Source organism: Dromiciops gliroides, chromosome 2 (genome assembly GCF_019393635.1).
Source record: "Dromiciops gliroides isolate mDroGli1 chromosome 2, mDroGli1.pri, whole genome shotgun sequence".
Taxonomy (NCBI): Eukaryota; Metazoa; Chordata; class Mammalia; order Microbiotheria; family Microbiotheriidae; genus Dromiciops; species Dromiciops gliroides.
Window position 1 is genome coordinate 443,055,291 of NC_057862.1, and position 15,068 is coordinate 443,070,358.

Here is a 15,068-nt window from a genome sequence, read left to right on the forward strand (position 1 = left end):
TAAGAAGGAAGGGGACATGATGTTGTCCACCTAACACGTGATGGCCACGATGCAGAATTGAGTCACTTTTGGACATGGCCAATTTGGGCATCCATTTTACTCAACTATGCCTATTTGTTACCAGGGATTTTGTTTTGAGGGATCGAGTGGACAAAAATGCTTGTTACCAAGTATTTTAAAATCACATTGAAAAGAATAAAAGGGATGAGGAAAACGGAGGTAGATATCACTCTGCAAGTATGCCCTAATTTAGAGTTATCACGGGAAAAGTTTGTTCTTGGTTCCACGAGGCCCATAGTGGAGCAATGGGTAAAAGACAAAGTGTGACATACTTTGCCTTAACATGAGGGAAAAGTTGCTAATCACTAAAATAGAATGGGATATTTAGGGAGGTAATTAGTTCCCTAAGAGTTAAAAGACCACTGTTGGGGCAGCTAGGTAGCACTGACCCTGGATTCAGGATTTCCTGAGTTCAAATTTTACCTCAGACACTTGATACTTCCTAGCTGTGTGACCCTGGGCAAGTCACAAAAGACCACTGTCAAAGTAAATACCTCAAAAAAAGGAAATTACCTCAACCATAAAGGTTTGTTACCTATGCTACTAGGTAAAGAGGGAGTATAAATAGGAAACTAAGCCTCATTTTTGGTTGAATTTTAACTTAACTCTTGAAAAATCTTAGTTTGTAGCAAGAGGGACAGAATTAACTTGTCTTTCTTGACAGCATTCCTTTTCTCCAGTTTAACCACTAATGACTAATGTGAAACAGCCTGTAAGCACAAAGAAGAGATAAGCCACACATAAATCAGTAGCTGCCCCACAGCAATTAAATCACTCAGGGAACGTAAAATAAAGCCACGAAGAAAAAGTATTAAACATTTGCATGTTTATTTATAATTTACAATACTCCCAACAGAGCAGCCCCATTGCTATATTTCTAATTCTTAGCAATTAACTCCTACAAAAATAAACCCAAGCTTTTACAGTAACTTAGTCAATGCATAACTAAAACCTTTGTAGCTATTTTAAGGGAATTTTCATTTACCAAGGTGCTTATTTCAACAAAATGCCCTGTCAACCAGAGAGGGGCACATGCCTATACTAAAGATGTAACCCATTTACTCATGCAACAAGTTTATGTTCCCCACCCTCCCTCCACCCCACCTTTAAAACAAACAACAACAAAAAAACCCCAATGGAATTATTTACAATTTGGAGGAAACGTGCCCTTTGCCAACTCAACTTCACTTAAGAGCAGGTTGCCTCTTTTCTTAGCCCCCCCCCCCGCCCCCCCCCCCCATTCCTAAGTGGATGAGAACAGCATTCAAGAGTGTTATGCCAAAATCCAACACATGACTGGTAAGTAGCATGTACCAGAGACAGGTTGGCAGTAACAAGGAGGGCTGGTGAAGAGGTTTTCTAGGGAGGCTGGCCCTGAGTTTTATATCCCCCATCAGTTCCCATAGGGATGAAAGTCTATCCTGACCCCTTAGCTTTGAATATTAACAGGGCCTCTTGGAAGTCACCTTTAAACTCTTCCTCTTCTGACAACTCATCTCTGGGTTCTGGCTGACACCTACCCTGGGTACTCTGTGGCTTGCTTATACATGATCCATGTAATAACCCCTATATTCCCTCCCAGCCCACCCCCAAACCACCCCAAGTACTCATAAACCCCATTTAGTACTGGGCATCCAGGTCTCTAGACACCAAGAGTTACTGAAACATGTTGCTTCTTAGAAGTGGGAGTGACAGACCAGCAGCACCAAAGGGTCAGTTTGGTTACTAAAAATGTAATTGGCTTGTTTTTAATGAGATTTGGTTCTACTTTTAAAAAGTCAATTATTGTCTCAAAAAAAAGATTTAGTTAAACCCTCACTAAAGAACACAGAAAACCCTTCTGCAAAATACCAAAAGAAAAACTTAAAATTAGGCTGTGCTTTTAAGAAAAAAAGGGGGAGGGGGGGAGAAAGAGACCAAGACACCTCAAAGGAGGTTACCCATGAACACTTCCAAAAAACAAGTGGTTTTCACTCAGACCAAGTCCAAGTTCCGTTGAAGTCCAAACTAAGCAGTAGTACTGTGGGATTTTCCAAAAAAGTAGTAAACAAAATGACCCATTTTCTCCCCACATTAAGTGCAGCATTTTCAATGTTTTCTTATATACACAGCATCACCTTTGTGCCACTTAGCCTGCAAGAGAAAAGATAGTGACCAAGATTGGGTATTTATGCTCCATGAGAGACAGCTATATCTTCTTGACAGCTCCCTCTCTAGATTTGGTCATATCTGATACAGAAAAGAGGGTCACCTAGTGAGCAGTACCCCCAGTACTGTGGTATAGTGAATGGAGGATTACTCTTAGATCAAGAAGGCCTGGGTTCAAGTATTGCCTTTGACACAGACCAGCTGTGTGACCAGGGCTAATTTCTAAGTAACATACTTGATGCACCTTAGACTTTCAATGATAGAAGGTCTATCTTTATGATTCATTTATCAACAAATTTCCTACACCACTGAAATCAATAGGCCAAAAAAAAAAAGTTCCTCCAAATTACAGGCAAAGAAGTCCTTGCCTAACAGTTTCCCTCTTGTTGAACAAAGGAATAAGCCAAATTTAACACACCGATTGCTGAGTACCTTTTGTGAAAGCTTCTAGTCTAAATACTCCCCAATTTTTCACAAAAATATCCCCCAACAGACCAATTTATATCTAAACAAGATATAGCTATTTCTCCATACTTACAAATAGTTACATACTCTTAAACTCTCCCAGTACCAGCTCTGTGGGAAGTTTGGTTGCGCCGGGCTGTTCCAGTGCCTCTTCCACCTCTAAAGCCACCCCTGAAGCTACGGCCTCGAAGAAATCTTCCCGACACTCCAAAGGTCTCTGTGTTGAGCTTCCTTTCTTCAGCCCATGTTGTACGCCTAGAACTGAGCCAGAATTGAGATGTATTTAACACACATCATAAGACTAAGTTACTCAAAGAATTAGGAGAAATATCTGCATCTCTATGTTATTGCTGTTATCTAATGAAGTGCTTAAAAAAAAAACAACAGACATGGTGACTGCTTAATTGTTTAGTAGTTTAGAGCTAATGTCTCAGGGACCACAGTTTCCACATTTATAAAATAAGGGCACTGGATTATTTGATGCTTTTTCTATTAAGATAGTCTATTTGAAGGACTAAACAGCTCTGTGTTATTTCCCAACACATGTAGTACCTTGCCTATCCCACATATCCTGGTATAGCAAGAAAACATTTTGGAGGCAATTCCGGCCAGGCAGACTTGGTCCCAAATTCACTACCCAAGTCAAGCAGTATTCATGCCTACCATGTGCTAGACAAACAAACAAACCACCACCACCAACAACAACAACAACAAAGCAGTAGTTGCTCAAGGAACTATTTTCTATCAGGGAAACAGAGGAATATGCAGGATGGGAAGAGGGGAAGATAAAGATAGCAAAGGCTGAGGTATAAAAGATGGTGCTAAGATGTAGTACAGTGGTTGGTTAAGCAGTAATGTAGTACAGTGAAAAACACACTAGACATGAAAAAACCTGGGTTGAGTTCTCCTACTATCCAAGGCTTTAACCCTGAACAATTTACTGCATTCCCCTAGGCCCTACTTCCCTAAACTGTAAATGAGAGGGTCAGAGGATCTCTAAAGTCTCTTCAGGAATTAAAAGATCATGTGTATATGAGCATGATTCTAAAGTTCTAAAATCCTAAATGTAAGCTAAGCTAAGCCTGAAAGACAGAGCAAATGAATGACAGTTCAGAGTATATGTACTCTGTTTAAAGGCCACCCTAGCTTTAACAGCTGACAGATGAACAAAGATTATGGGGAGAAACATAAGAAATACCAGTGGTGTGCACATGGGCAAACTCTAGGACTAACTTAAAGTTGCCTGATTCTTAAAAACTGGGCAAGAATCTGCTTTATTCTAATTCCTCAAATTAAGAATTCATCATCTAGGACTTATGCATCTGTTGTATAGAAATGTTTACTGTAGTGGGATATTTGATTTGTATCAAGTTTCTAGTTTGAGTCTTCAATGCACTTATCCAAGTTAAAAAGCACTTAGGTCTTTAGGAAGAAGCCAACCAAGAATCCTTTTCCTTCCTTACATTCACACCTTTCTTTACCTGGACTTTAGTTCAGAAGATATGTTGTCAAAGAACGACTTGGATTTGTCGTAATAGCAGTTAGGTCCCAGGAGGTCCTCCTCCGTTGTGCTGTCATTGTTCTGAGTTACTACTGCTGGATCTCCTTTCTCTTCTTTCTCCGTTTTGTCATCTAAGAACAGGGATAGGGAAGTATATGAACTATATGTTGACAAGTCAACTAAAAGGAAAGTGTAATTCTACCTAGCATAGAAACATGACCAAAAATTAACTTCCTCAGTTCATGATTAAGGCTGGCAAAGTCTACATACTAGCACATATTGCACCCAGAACCAATGTTTACCATATACTACCATGTAGTGTCAATCAACATAACTGTTTATTGTGCTTTGTTACATTTTACTTCAATTAGAGATATGACTCCCCTAACCCCCAAACCAAAGGCAATACATATCCCAACCTGGATACTTAAATATTTACTATTGTAACCAAATTAAGAAATCAGGGTCAGCAGGCACTTGTTTCCTTTTATAGCTTAAAAGTCAACAGAATAGGTTCTTAGAATTTACGGGTACTAAAATTTTTATACCCAATGCTAAGCCAAATCCCAATATTACAAAATGAGGAGAGATCTCCAATTCAAACACCACCTAAATTCCTACTATATGTAAACCTCTCCAAATAAAAAGAGCTCAGTATATTAAAGGTTTGACTATATTAAGGCAGACAACCCATTTTACTATTGAGCAGTGTCACTTGTTTGAAATCTTTATAAAACTTAAATCTGCCTCTCTGGTAAGATCTACTCATTTTTTTTTTAACTCTCTTCAATAACACAAATCTTACCTGTCCCTTCCAAATCAAATGACAGCCTTTCAAATATCTAAAAGACAGCACACACCATGTGTCTCATCCAAGTCTTTTTCTTTAGGTTCAGAATCCTCAGTTCCTTTAACCAATCTTCATGATATGGTTTTCCCTTCCCCTCGCTGTCCTGGTAGCACTCAATGCATCAATATTCCTCTTAAAAGCGCCAACTAGGAGCAGCTAGGTGGCGCAGTGGATAGAGCACCGGCCCTGGAGTCAGGAGTACCTGAGTTCAAATCCAGCCTCAGACACTTAACACTTACTAGCTGTGTGACCCTGGGCAAGTCACTTAACCCCAATTACCTCACTTTAAAAAAAAAGAAAGAAAGAAAGAAAAAAAAGTGCCAACTACACCCTGAGGTATTATAAACATTCCCCCATAGAGAGTCAAACACAGCTAAGTCAGACCTTTAAAATTCAGTTTCTTCTTAAATTCCTTGTCAAGCTCTTCTCTGTTGAACTGAGCATTTGCACTCTCAAAATCAAAGTCACCTTCAAACTTAATAGTGTTTTCCTTAGCATTTGTTGGACGGTTCTGCCCTCTGGAACGGTTCCTTGTTCGCCTGTTTCCTATGGAAACAGAAAAACCAAGATTAGAACAAGTCAACAAGCTTCCATAGATGAATACCTCTAAACAATAGCCAGATCTTTGAAGGCCTTCAAAAAGGATACACACCCTATGATGGCAAGAGTAGGTAGTTGGACATTTAACTTTAATTATTGCTGACTTAGGTTTTTAAAGATCGGTTTTCAACTGTAGTTATTCATTTTGCTCCAAAACTAAATTACCTGATCTTCTCCTTTGAGGTCTTCTGTTTTCATCATTCACCTGACCTTGATTTTGCACAGGTACTGGCTGAACTACATCTAAGGCATAAAAAAGAATATGAGAGGTAAGATCTGAGGTAGAAGACCTACAAATTTATAATGGAATGTGCTGTGTATGGTACTATGCTTTGAGCAAATGCCTTATAAAAAGCCACAGATACTAATTCCCTCCCTCCCCCCCACCCTGGCCATTTTGATTATCAAGCAAAAAGGTGGGGAGAAATGTTTCAAGTACCACTTGTTTTGTTGTTTGGTTGGACCTGGCGACCACTGCGTTGGATCCCTATGGGAGCCTTGGTGGGTAGGAGTTTTTTGGCATTCAGGTTATCAACAGAACCAGTCTGGACTGCCTGTTCTACCATGGGACTCTTACGTACCGGGATGGATGGAAAACCAGTTCCTGAATTAAGAGAAGAGAACAGGGCTTAAAATCAGAGGAAAAAGAAAACATTATACCTTTTCCCTTATGGTTGGCACATCAGAAGAAGTGAAACACCTGTAAAGGTTTTACCAAAATCCAGGTACAACTCATTCACTGAAAGAAGTCCCTTCCTAGAGGCAGGCAGATGTCAGGTCTGTATTCATAGCCCAGTGAAACATCCAGTTAACCTCTAGGCTGATCTCAATTTTGAAATCCCAGAATGCACATCCTAAAGCAGATTCCCAAGGTCATTAAAAGATATGATACAATATTGAAATTTTGGTAAAACCAGACAATATAGGTTATCTTTATCCTGGGGGACACTGGACAAGAACAGCTATCCCAAACTAGAGTTTGACATAAAACACAAGTGTTTTCTGTCATTTCAGAAGTTATTTTAGGAGAATGTTAGTTTTGCCTGAAGGCCTCAAAGCCAAGGAAGAGGGGCAGCTAGGTGGCGCAGTGGATGGAGCACTGGCCCTGGATTCAGGAGGACCTGAGTTCAAATGCAGCCTCAGACACTTACCACTTACTAGCTGTGTGACCCTGGGCAAGTCACTTAACCTCAACTGCCTCACACTAAAAAAAAAAAAAAAAAGCCAAGGAGGAGGAACAGTCTTTTTTTTTTTTAAAGTGGGGCAATTGGGGTTAAGTGACTTGCCCAGGGTCACACAGCTAGTAAATGTTAAGTGTCTGAGGCCAGATTTGAACTCAGGTCTTCCCAACTCCAGGGCCAGTGCTCCATCCACTGCGCCATCTAGCTGCCCCGACAGTCTTAAATGGTATCTTTTATCTCCAAAGTTTCCCTTAATACAAGTAAAATACGGTTATGAAAAACTCAAGAACACTACTCTATTCTGCCTTCTGTAGTAGAATATTCTCATGAGTAGATTTGCTAGAAGACATTTCCAGTCCAAAGCACTTGGAGATGAAAGAACTTAAGCCTCATCTCTCCAAAACAAATAGGTATGAAGACAAAAGACACTTCTTTCTTCTGTGTTTAGACACATATCTTCAGATATGTGTCTCTGCCTGCCCTACTTGCTTCCTCCAAATTCTTGGACCTTGGTGTTTTGATGGAGTGGTTTGGAAAGTTATGTAGAAGTTGGAATTTTTCAGGCAGAGAATGAGTCTAACTTAAAGGTAAGTTTTTTGGTTGTTTTGGCCAAACAATAGCCTTCTCTCCCTCTTGTACAGGGCAAACAGGTTTTTGTTAGAGGAGATAGGGATTAGAAAATTTGCTATAAACAGATAAAAATGCCAAATGGACTAGAAAATAGCTCTCTTAAACAGAAGGATTCTAGATCTGCTGTTTATTATCTGTGTAACCTCAAGCAAGTCATTTACTCTTTAGTTTGCTGATTTATAAAATGAAGGGATATCAGACCCAAGGTTTCTTTTCAGGTCTAGATTCTACAACCTTAAAGAATTCGAAATATTTATCATAATTGGATTTTAACTAATTTACAAGTTTCTCTGGTCCATCATTTTTACCCATGTTAACTCCTCTAAAGTCTCTCAAGAGACTTTAACTGTTTAAGCCTATTCCCATGTAGAATATAATTGGGTGGGATATGAGATGGGTTTAATTTTTTTTTTAATTCCCACCTTTCTTTCTTTCTTTTTTGGTGGGACAATGAAGGTTAAGTGACTTCCCCAGGGTTACACAGCTAGTAAGTGTCAAGTGTCTGAGGCCGGATTTGAACTCAGGTCCTCCTGAATTCAGGGCCAGTGCTTTATCCACTGTGCAACCTAGCTGCCCTAAAATTCCCATCTTTCAACAAGAAATAGTACCTAAGTGGTTTTAAACTTAAGAACATGAAACTATAGAATAGTTTTAAAATGCAGATGATATACTACTTCTATAACCAAAATATGCTGGGCTCAATGCCACATTCAAATTCAAAACATGCAAAGTAAGACAGATTGACAGTAGTTGCATGACATAATGAAAGTTACTATTATTATTTCACTTTTAAAAATCCATTCAAAGGTCAAAGACATAGAATCTATGTTTAACATACCCTACAGAATTGTCAAGGTAAATTTTAGCACTTCAAGTAGATTAAGATGTGGGATAAAATTCCACCTCTGAATGAAATGTAAATTATTTACATTAGCATTAAGACAAGTGTCATAGCACATGTTCTGATCCATTTCAAGACATTATTCTTGTATTTCTTAGAGCTTTGAGACCCGTTTTGAATTCTAACTTCCCTCCTGTGGTTCTTAAGTCTCAATACACAGGACAGAAAAGTTACACTTCACAATGGTCACATGCAGCAGTACATGAATGTAACTTACCAGCTCCAATATACTGATTTTAGAGTTGTTCCCAATCTAGATATGTCCCCCCACCCCCCATCCAAACTCTGTTTAGTATCTAGTCAAAACCAGAGGCCACTTTCTTCTAACAGTGACTTTTCTACTTCATGTTCAATAGTCACTTCTACTGTATATGATGGAAGTGATTGATGAAAGGCAACACTGTGTATAAAGAGAGTGCTGATGGTTCTTGTCATCTCCAATACTTTTATTAAAAAGCTAATAACAAAAGGGCTATATGTTTGGTCAAACAGAAGTTAAGCATATCACTAGTTTGACATGAGTATTTACTATAGCTACTGTCATTCTGTTCTACCAGTTTTACCCCCTTGCTCTTAGCAGGCTTTGCAAGACAGATGCAGTTCTCCAAAACTGCTGTTACCCTTAGAAGAGAGCTGATGTGGCTCTGAGGACATGTCAAGCTCTGAAACAGGCTGTGGAGATGGAGAAGAACTAGGGCTTGAAGCAGCGGCTGAGGCTGGAGGGCTTACCAACTTTTCTAAAATAAGATAAGGGAGAAAAGGCAAAAAGAAAAAGCATACAAATAAGTAATGAGATACTAGTCTAACATACAACAAGCTTGGAAAGAGATCCAAGTAACTCTTGTAGGCCAGGTTGCTAATACAAACAATATTTAAGAAAAGCAGCAAGCCAGGGTGGGCATGTAAACCTGTCCTATTAGAAAATAGTCAAGACAAACAGAAATTTTAATAGAAAGTAACCTACAGCACTAGTCTTATACTTAATCTTATACTGCTCCCTGCCATCAGACATTATTATGATACCAGTGAGTAATCATGATTAGGTTGTCTAAGAATTTTGAATTCAAAGCTATGTGAACAAAAAAATAAGTGATGGCATGGAAGAGTTTCACTAAAGACTCATTCATGCTACTTTGCAAAACTTTATCCATTCTGAATTCTGGAAAAATTCAACATAGCTAAAAAGTTGCACTTAAATGGCCTTGGAAATCCTTACATGGCTCAAAATTTTAAAAACATCACAGGAGCATAGTTTACTAAATATTAACACCTAGAATTTTAGCAATATGCACCCAATAGTTAATGATGAATTTCACTATAATATTAAGGCAGAACCTCCACCTGAGAAATACTAACAGTTCAAGTTACTAATTTCCTTTAAAAAACTCTTGAAATTCAGAATAACTCACTTTACGAAGATGTTTGAAAGATTTTACATTATGCACATTAACTATTATGTAAATGCACTGTGCAATCTGGTCATCTTTTTAGACAAGCAAACATAAAAAGGTCACAAAATACAACTGCTAACTATGCTGTTTGAAGATAATTAGACTATCTATTTTTGCTTCCTAGTTGCTGGTATCCACCCATAATAAAAATATCATATGGGTCAAGCTTAACAAAGTACAGAAGTTTTACTCACCTAAACCTAAGGAAGCTGCATACTGCTGGCTAAGTAGGGAGCTGGCAGCAAGCTGGTTGTAGGGTGGCATACCTCTAAAGGGGCTGTAAGGCACATGTGGTTGGAAGGATGATGTAGAGGCAGAGCCCAGGGAAGACTAAACAAAACAATATGTTAGAGTGGAACAGTTACCCTACTGATATGCAAGATTCATTTCCAGAACCTAGACGATAACTGAAAACACACAGAATTTGTTTAGGAAGGAAAAGAAAAATCTATCCTACATCCCTGCAGAGGAGCTGATTTAAAGTATCACTTATGACTAGCCACACTATCGGTGCAAACTGTCTTACTGAAACTGGTAATTTTTCACTCCATCTAATTTCCCTTCTTTGCTTCCTCATGAGCAAAATAACGTAGGGAGGAACACAGTGAGAAAATTGGAAAAGACATTGCAAATTCAATATTAAACCCATTTGTGTAGTTGTTCCTTCAAGTTCAAAAACACTGCTGGACAAACAGAAGATAACTTACTGATTTCATGTAGCATACCCCATAAAGCTATCTGCCTGCTAGCCATATATAAACTACATCAATTTTAGTATCTAAAAATTTCTTTAACTAGCTAAGATCCCTAGCCAGTCATTATCTAGTTTTCTTTTCCTGGGACCTCCAAGAGACCAGGCCTAAACCATCAAGCTTTCTGCAAGTCAGCAAACTTAAAGAGGACAAAAAAACCCTTCCTTCCCACTTCCCACTCACGTCTGCTCTTCATGTTAATGCTTAAATAAAACAGAACAGCAAAAAATACATATTTATCCTGAACTTATAAAAACCAAGGAAAAGTATTAACTCCAGGTAACACACTTACTTGGACAATAGCAGGATCCTGAGGGAGTGTGTGTTGAGCTTTTGGAGGTTCACATACAGTAATATCTTTGATATCACTTCCCCGGAAAATGATGTACTCATAAATTTCCTCTCTTGGAGGAGCAGGCCTATCAGTAGGGCGGTCTTCTGTACCAAAGGATCTCACTTAGGAATTGAGAGAAGAAATAGGATGTTAGACTGATTATACTGAAATCTGAACTATTTCAACTCCTTCCTATTATCTGACAAGTTTCTTCTTGAGGGGGAAAGTATATGAGTAGTAGAAGCTAAAACACTGGATTTGGAGTCAAGGAGACCCTGAATTCAAATCCTGCCTCAATTACTAGCTATGTGACCTTGAGCAAGTCAGTTACCTTTGCTCAATTTCCTCAACAAGGAAAACAGAGATGATAATAATAGCACTTAACTTGAAGGGCAGTAGTGAGAATAAAAGAGTATGTAAAACATCTATAAACCTTCAAGCCCAATATAAACAATAGCTATCATTGTACACAAAACCCTGGAGTTCTGTTCATTTTAATACATAATATTCTTTTCAAAAGGGATACAATACCTGTTTGTAGTTTATTTGACCCTAGGCAAAGTTTTAGAGGTTCTATGAAAAGAATAACTGCAAGAGTTCTACAGAGCCCTACAGAACTAGGCCTACAGGGAACAGGGTATAGATTTTTTCTTTTTTTTGGGGGGGGGGGGGCGGTGAGGCAATTGGGGTTGTGACTTGCCCAGGGTCACACAGCTAGTAAGTGTCAAGTGTTTGAGGCCGGATTTTTGAGGTCTTCCTGAATCCAGGGCCGGTGCTTTATCCACTTCGCCACCTAGCTGCCCCGATTTTTTTCTTTATTACTCATCAATCATATTAAAAAGAATAGAGTCTTAGTACTCTATTCTGAGAAGCCAGCCAGCTTCCTTCAAAACAGAGGTGCCAGTTAGTTGAGAGAACTTTCCCCAACAATTTCAATGCCATTCAAATCTTGTGATGGCAGAAGTGAATATTTAAAATGCATCCAGAAGCTGGGCCAATAGTAAAGATGAATGAATCTAGAACAAATGGGATATATTAGGCACCTATAACTGGCATCACCTGAGATAGTACTTAAGAATTTCACAATTCAACTAATGCCAGGTTTTCTCTGGGTCAAGATCTAAGAATCAGGGTCCCTCTATAAAGTAAGGGCTTCAGGGATGCCTTATGCTTCAGAGATTGATCTGGTACAACATAACTGCTATCTTTCAGCTTTTCCCTTTTACAAGATTCAGACATTATATTCAAAGAGCTGGGAGCATAAGTATAGGCACATATACTTAGGATGTCTAAATATACATTTTCTTTAAAAAATGGAATTGGATGTCTTCATTCAACTAAAATACTCAAGCATGAACAGAAATATAGATTATAACAGGCCACATTAACTGCACCCTGCAGACCTGTCACTTCCCCTAATACAAGAAACCAAGTTTGACAGACTGATCCTTTTTGCCATTTCCACAAGACAAGGTGGTCAGAAGGCACTAAGCAAATTGTAAAAGGATTGCCAACTCCAGAATCTAGTCAGATTACTTACCCACCCTATTTCATCTGCCCTTCAATGGAGTAGAGGCCACAAGTCAACTTTTGTTTTTAACTTCATACAACATAAAAAACATACCACAGCAACAGCCACAAAAGAAATCCTTTCACTAAAAATGTTACTTAAACCAATGCCTCTTTTCGGGGTCCAAGTCAGATTGGTAGGGTTTATCACATTAAAAAAAGGACAGAAACCACAACTTTAGCTTACAGATTTGGAAGGCTGCGGGGAGGGGAATGGGAAAGAGAAGACACTGTGAAGATAACAGTGTCTTACACTCAGTGGGCAGTTCATAAATGTGAAATGAATATAAGAGAGAGTCCTATTCAAAGGCAGACAGCCTCCTACCCCTGCATCTTAAAACCTGAAAATTTGTGCCGGCATAAGGTCTAAGCACTTTAATTGGTTCCAGAAGCCTAAAGCAATCTAGCCCTCCACATGTCCCACCCCCATTCCCAAGAGTAGGTTCTAGTGTACACCTGCCTCAGACCTTAACTAGATGGGCAACCCAGAGCAAGTCACGTAACCTCTCTCAGCCACAGTTTTTATGTAGGCAAAATGGGAGTAGCAGAAACCCCCCCCTTCCACCCCCCCATTCCTTAGACTAAAATGAGATGGCCTATAGATGTCCTTTTACAAACCTAAAGAGCTATATAAAGGCTTCCTTCATACCACCCCACTAAGCAACTTCATTGTTCTGGGAGAAAGAGCTCTACAAAACGTAGACAAGCTTGGGGGGGGGGGGAGGTATCAACACTCCTATTTAAAGAACTAATGCCGAAACTGAAGGCTGGGCCAGCACCCCCATCCACCCCTCTTACCCGAAGACCCCTAGGTTTTTATTGTCTAGGCTCAGCAGGCCAGAGATCTAGAAGGCTAGATATACTACAATGAGGCTCCAGTCCATGGAAGTGCTGAGCCCATTGTGTGTATGTGCCAGCGTACTGCTGCAGCAGGACAGGGAAATCCACAAATTAAGTAAGTGGGCTGGGGATGTAGAAGGGGGAAGCAAAGAGAGTAATGGGAAGGTCTGGTGTCAACCAGCACTTCCAAAGCACTTTTGGTCCAAACCAGAGGTTTAAAAGAAAGCTAGCTAGGAAAGGCAATAAGATAAAGACACAAAGACGTTCTTCTCCCAACTACCATCACTTTCTCTTTTGGGCACAGAGCCATGAGGGCCTGCTGGAAAAGCATAAAAAGATATCCCCAAGCGATGGGAAGAGAAAAGCCCCACGTGAACAATCAGCAAACCTTTTATGTTGGCATATGTGCCTGTGTGCGAGAGGGAGAAAGGGTGCAATCCCAGAGCAGGTGAGCCCTTGGGGAGAGCCTCCGAAGTAGATCTATGTGTGGGAGGGTGGTTAAGAGGGTGCAGCAGGGGCGACTACGAGACGTACAACCCAACTGAGGAGCTGTAGTTCTCCTAGAACGGAAGAATAGAGGTCGAGTTCGCTTGGGCCTAAGGTGGGGGCAGACATCTGGGGCCTGAGGGAAGGAAGAGGGGAATCAAAGAACCGAGTGAGAGCTGAGGAAAGGGAATGGAAGGCTGTCTGTCCTGCCCCTGAAGGTGCAGCTGATAGCTGGAGTGAGAACTGAATCCCAACCTCCCACTGGATCGGAGGCACACGGGAGATGGGGAGGAGAGGGTGGGGGCTTCAGAGCAGCCAGAAAGGGAGGCGTCCAGGCTCCAGAGAAAAAAAGGTTTGGAGTGAGCTAAGGGTTGTGCCCCAGGGGCACATAAAGGCAGGGAGGGGGAAGGGCGAGAACTGCGGCTGGGGGCGGGGGGGGGGCGGTCAGGCGAGAGGTGGATTCTTGGCCTCGAAGGAGGGTCGGTGCCGGAGAGAACGCGGGTCAGCTGCGGCGGCGGCCTGAAGTAGGATGGGCCCTTCGGGGCGGAGGTGAGGGGGGGGGGGAAGGATCCCGACGACCGGGCTGGGGGAGGGGGCGCTGGCCAGGATCCGGGAGGGGAAGAGAGGGTGCAGGAAGGGAACGGTGCAGGCCGAGCTGAGGCGAGAGCCAGCACGGGCCGGACCGGGGACGGGAGGAGGTTCGGGGAGGGGGGGGGGCCCTGGGTCCGGTACCTTTGGCGAGGGCCACGGTGGAGTTGTCCGTGTCGATGGTGTAGAGGATGCCCTCATAGCGGATCTGCGCCTTGGAGATGAGGCTGATTTTACTGCCCAGGTACGGGGTACCCGACGAGCCACTCATGGCCACGGCCGGCCGGGGCCGGGGCCTGGCCCGTGGTCCGCTCGGCTTTCCTCACTGCACAAGCACTGAAGCCGCCGCAGCTACCTCAACCTCCCGCCGCTGCCTGTGGGGCCTGGGCCTCTGGGGGGAGGGGAGGGAGGGGGAACGCGGGGGGGCGGAGGGAGAAGAGCGCCACATCCGGGTGCTCCCCGACTGCGCTGCGCCGCTCCGCTCCCACGCACGCACACTGCGGACCGACCCGCAGCACTGGCCGCCCTTTAAATATGGCGGCGGGGGCTGGCCGTGGGATCGGGAGACTCCACGCCCTGCGCCTGCGCAGAGAGTGCGAGGAGAGGCTCGATGAGCAAAGGCTTTTGGTTGTTCGTACACTTCTGCCTTCCACTCCACCCACCCTCCGCCTCCCTTCCCGACGTGCCCGGCGTCCGCGCGAGATGGTGGTCC

The 15,068-nt window shown here is 41.8% G+C and overlaps 1 protein-coding gene across 3 annotated transcripts; it reads right to left on the bottom strand.

Annotated features, from left to right (window-relative positions):
* Positions 1 to 866: 866 nt before the first annotated feature.
* Positions 867 to 14,805, bottom strand: LSM14B (LSM family member 14B). Of its 3 annotated transcripts, none has more exons than XM_043984011.1 (10): positions 14,501 to 14,805; positions 10,832 to 10,995; positions 9,982 to 10,117; positions 8,957 to 9,073; positions 6,064 to 6,228; positions 5,790 to 5,867; positions 5,409 to 5,570; positions 4,155 to 4,305; positions 2,761 to 2,934; positions 867 to 2,193 (listed from the first exon to the last, which is right to left on the bottom strand). In XM_043984011.1, the coding sequence occupies exons 1-9, from the start codon at positions 14,625 to 14,627 to the stop codon at positions 2,763 to 2,765; spliced, it is 1,272 nt and encodes a 423-aa protein (XP_043839946.1). In that variant the 5' UTR covers positions 14,628 to 14,805; the 3' UTR covers positions 867 to 2,193; positions 2,761 to 2,762. The 3 variants fall into 3 exon arrangements, with proteins under 3 accessions (XP_043839946.1, XP_043839945.1, XP_043839947.1); XM_043984010.1 differs by having other exon boundaries at positions 2,747 to 2,934; positions 14,501 to 14,796; XM_043984012.1 differs by having other exon boundaries at positions 2,747 to 2,934; positions 9,982 to 10,064; positions 14,501 to 14,659.
* Positions 14,806 to 15,068: the final 263 nt, after the last annotated feature.

What these genes read in the sequence shown, in the direction of transcription:
- LSM14B (XM_043984011.1), bottom strand. Translation starts at nt 14,627, where the DNA reads ATGAGTGGCTCGTCGGGTACCCCGTACCTGGGCAGTAAAATCAGCCTC. An exon ending in CACCGTGGCCCTCGCCAAAG is followed by an intron (nt 10,996 to 14,500) that starts GTACCGGACCCA and finishes TCAATTCCTAAG; the next exon opens with TGAGATCCTTTGGTACAGAA. An exon ending in ACCTCAAAGGAGAAGATCAG is followed by an intron (nt 5,571 to 5,789) that starts GTAATTTAGTTT and finishes CTGTTTCCATAG; the next exon opens with GAAACAGGCGAACAAGGAAC.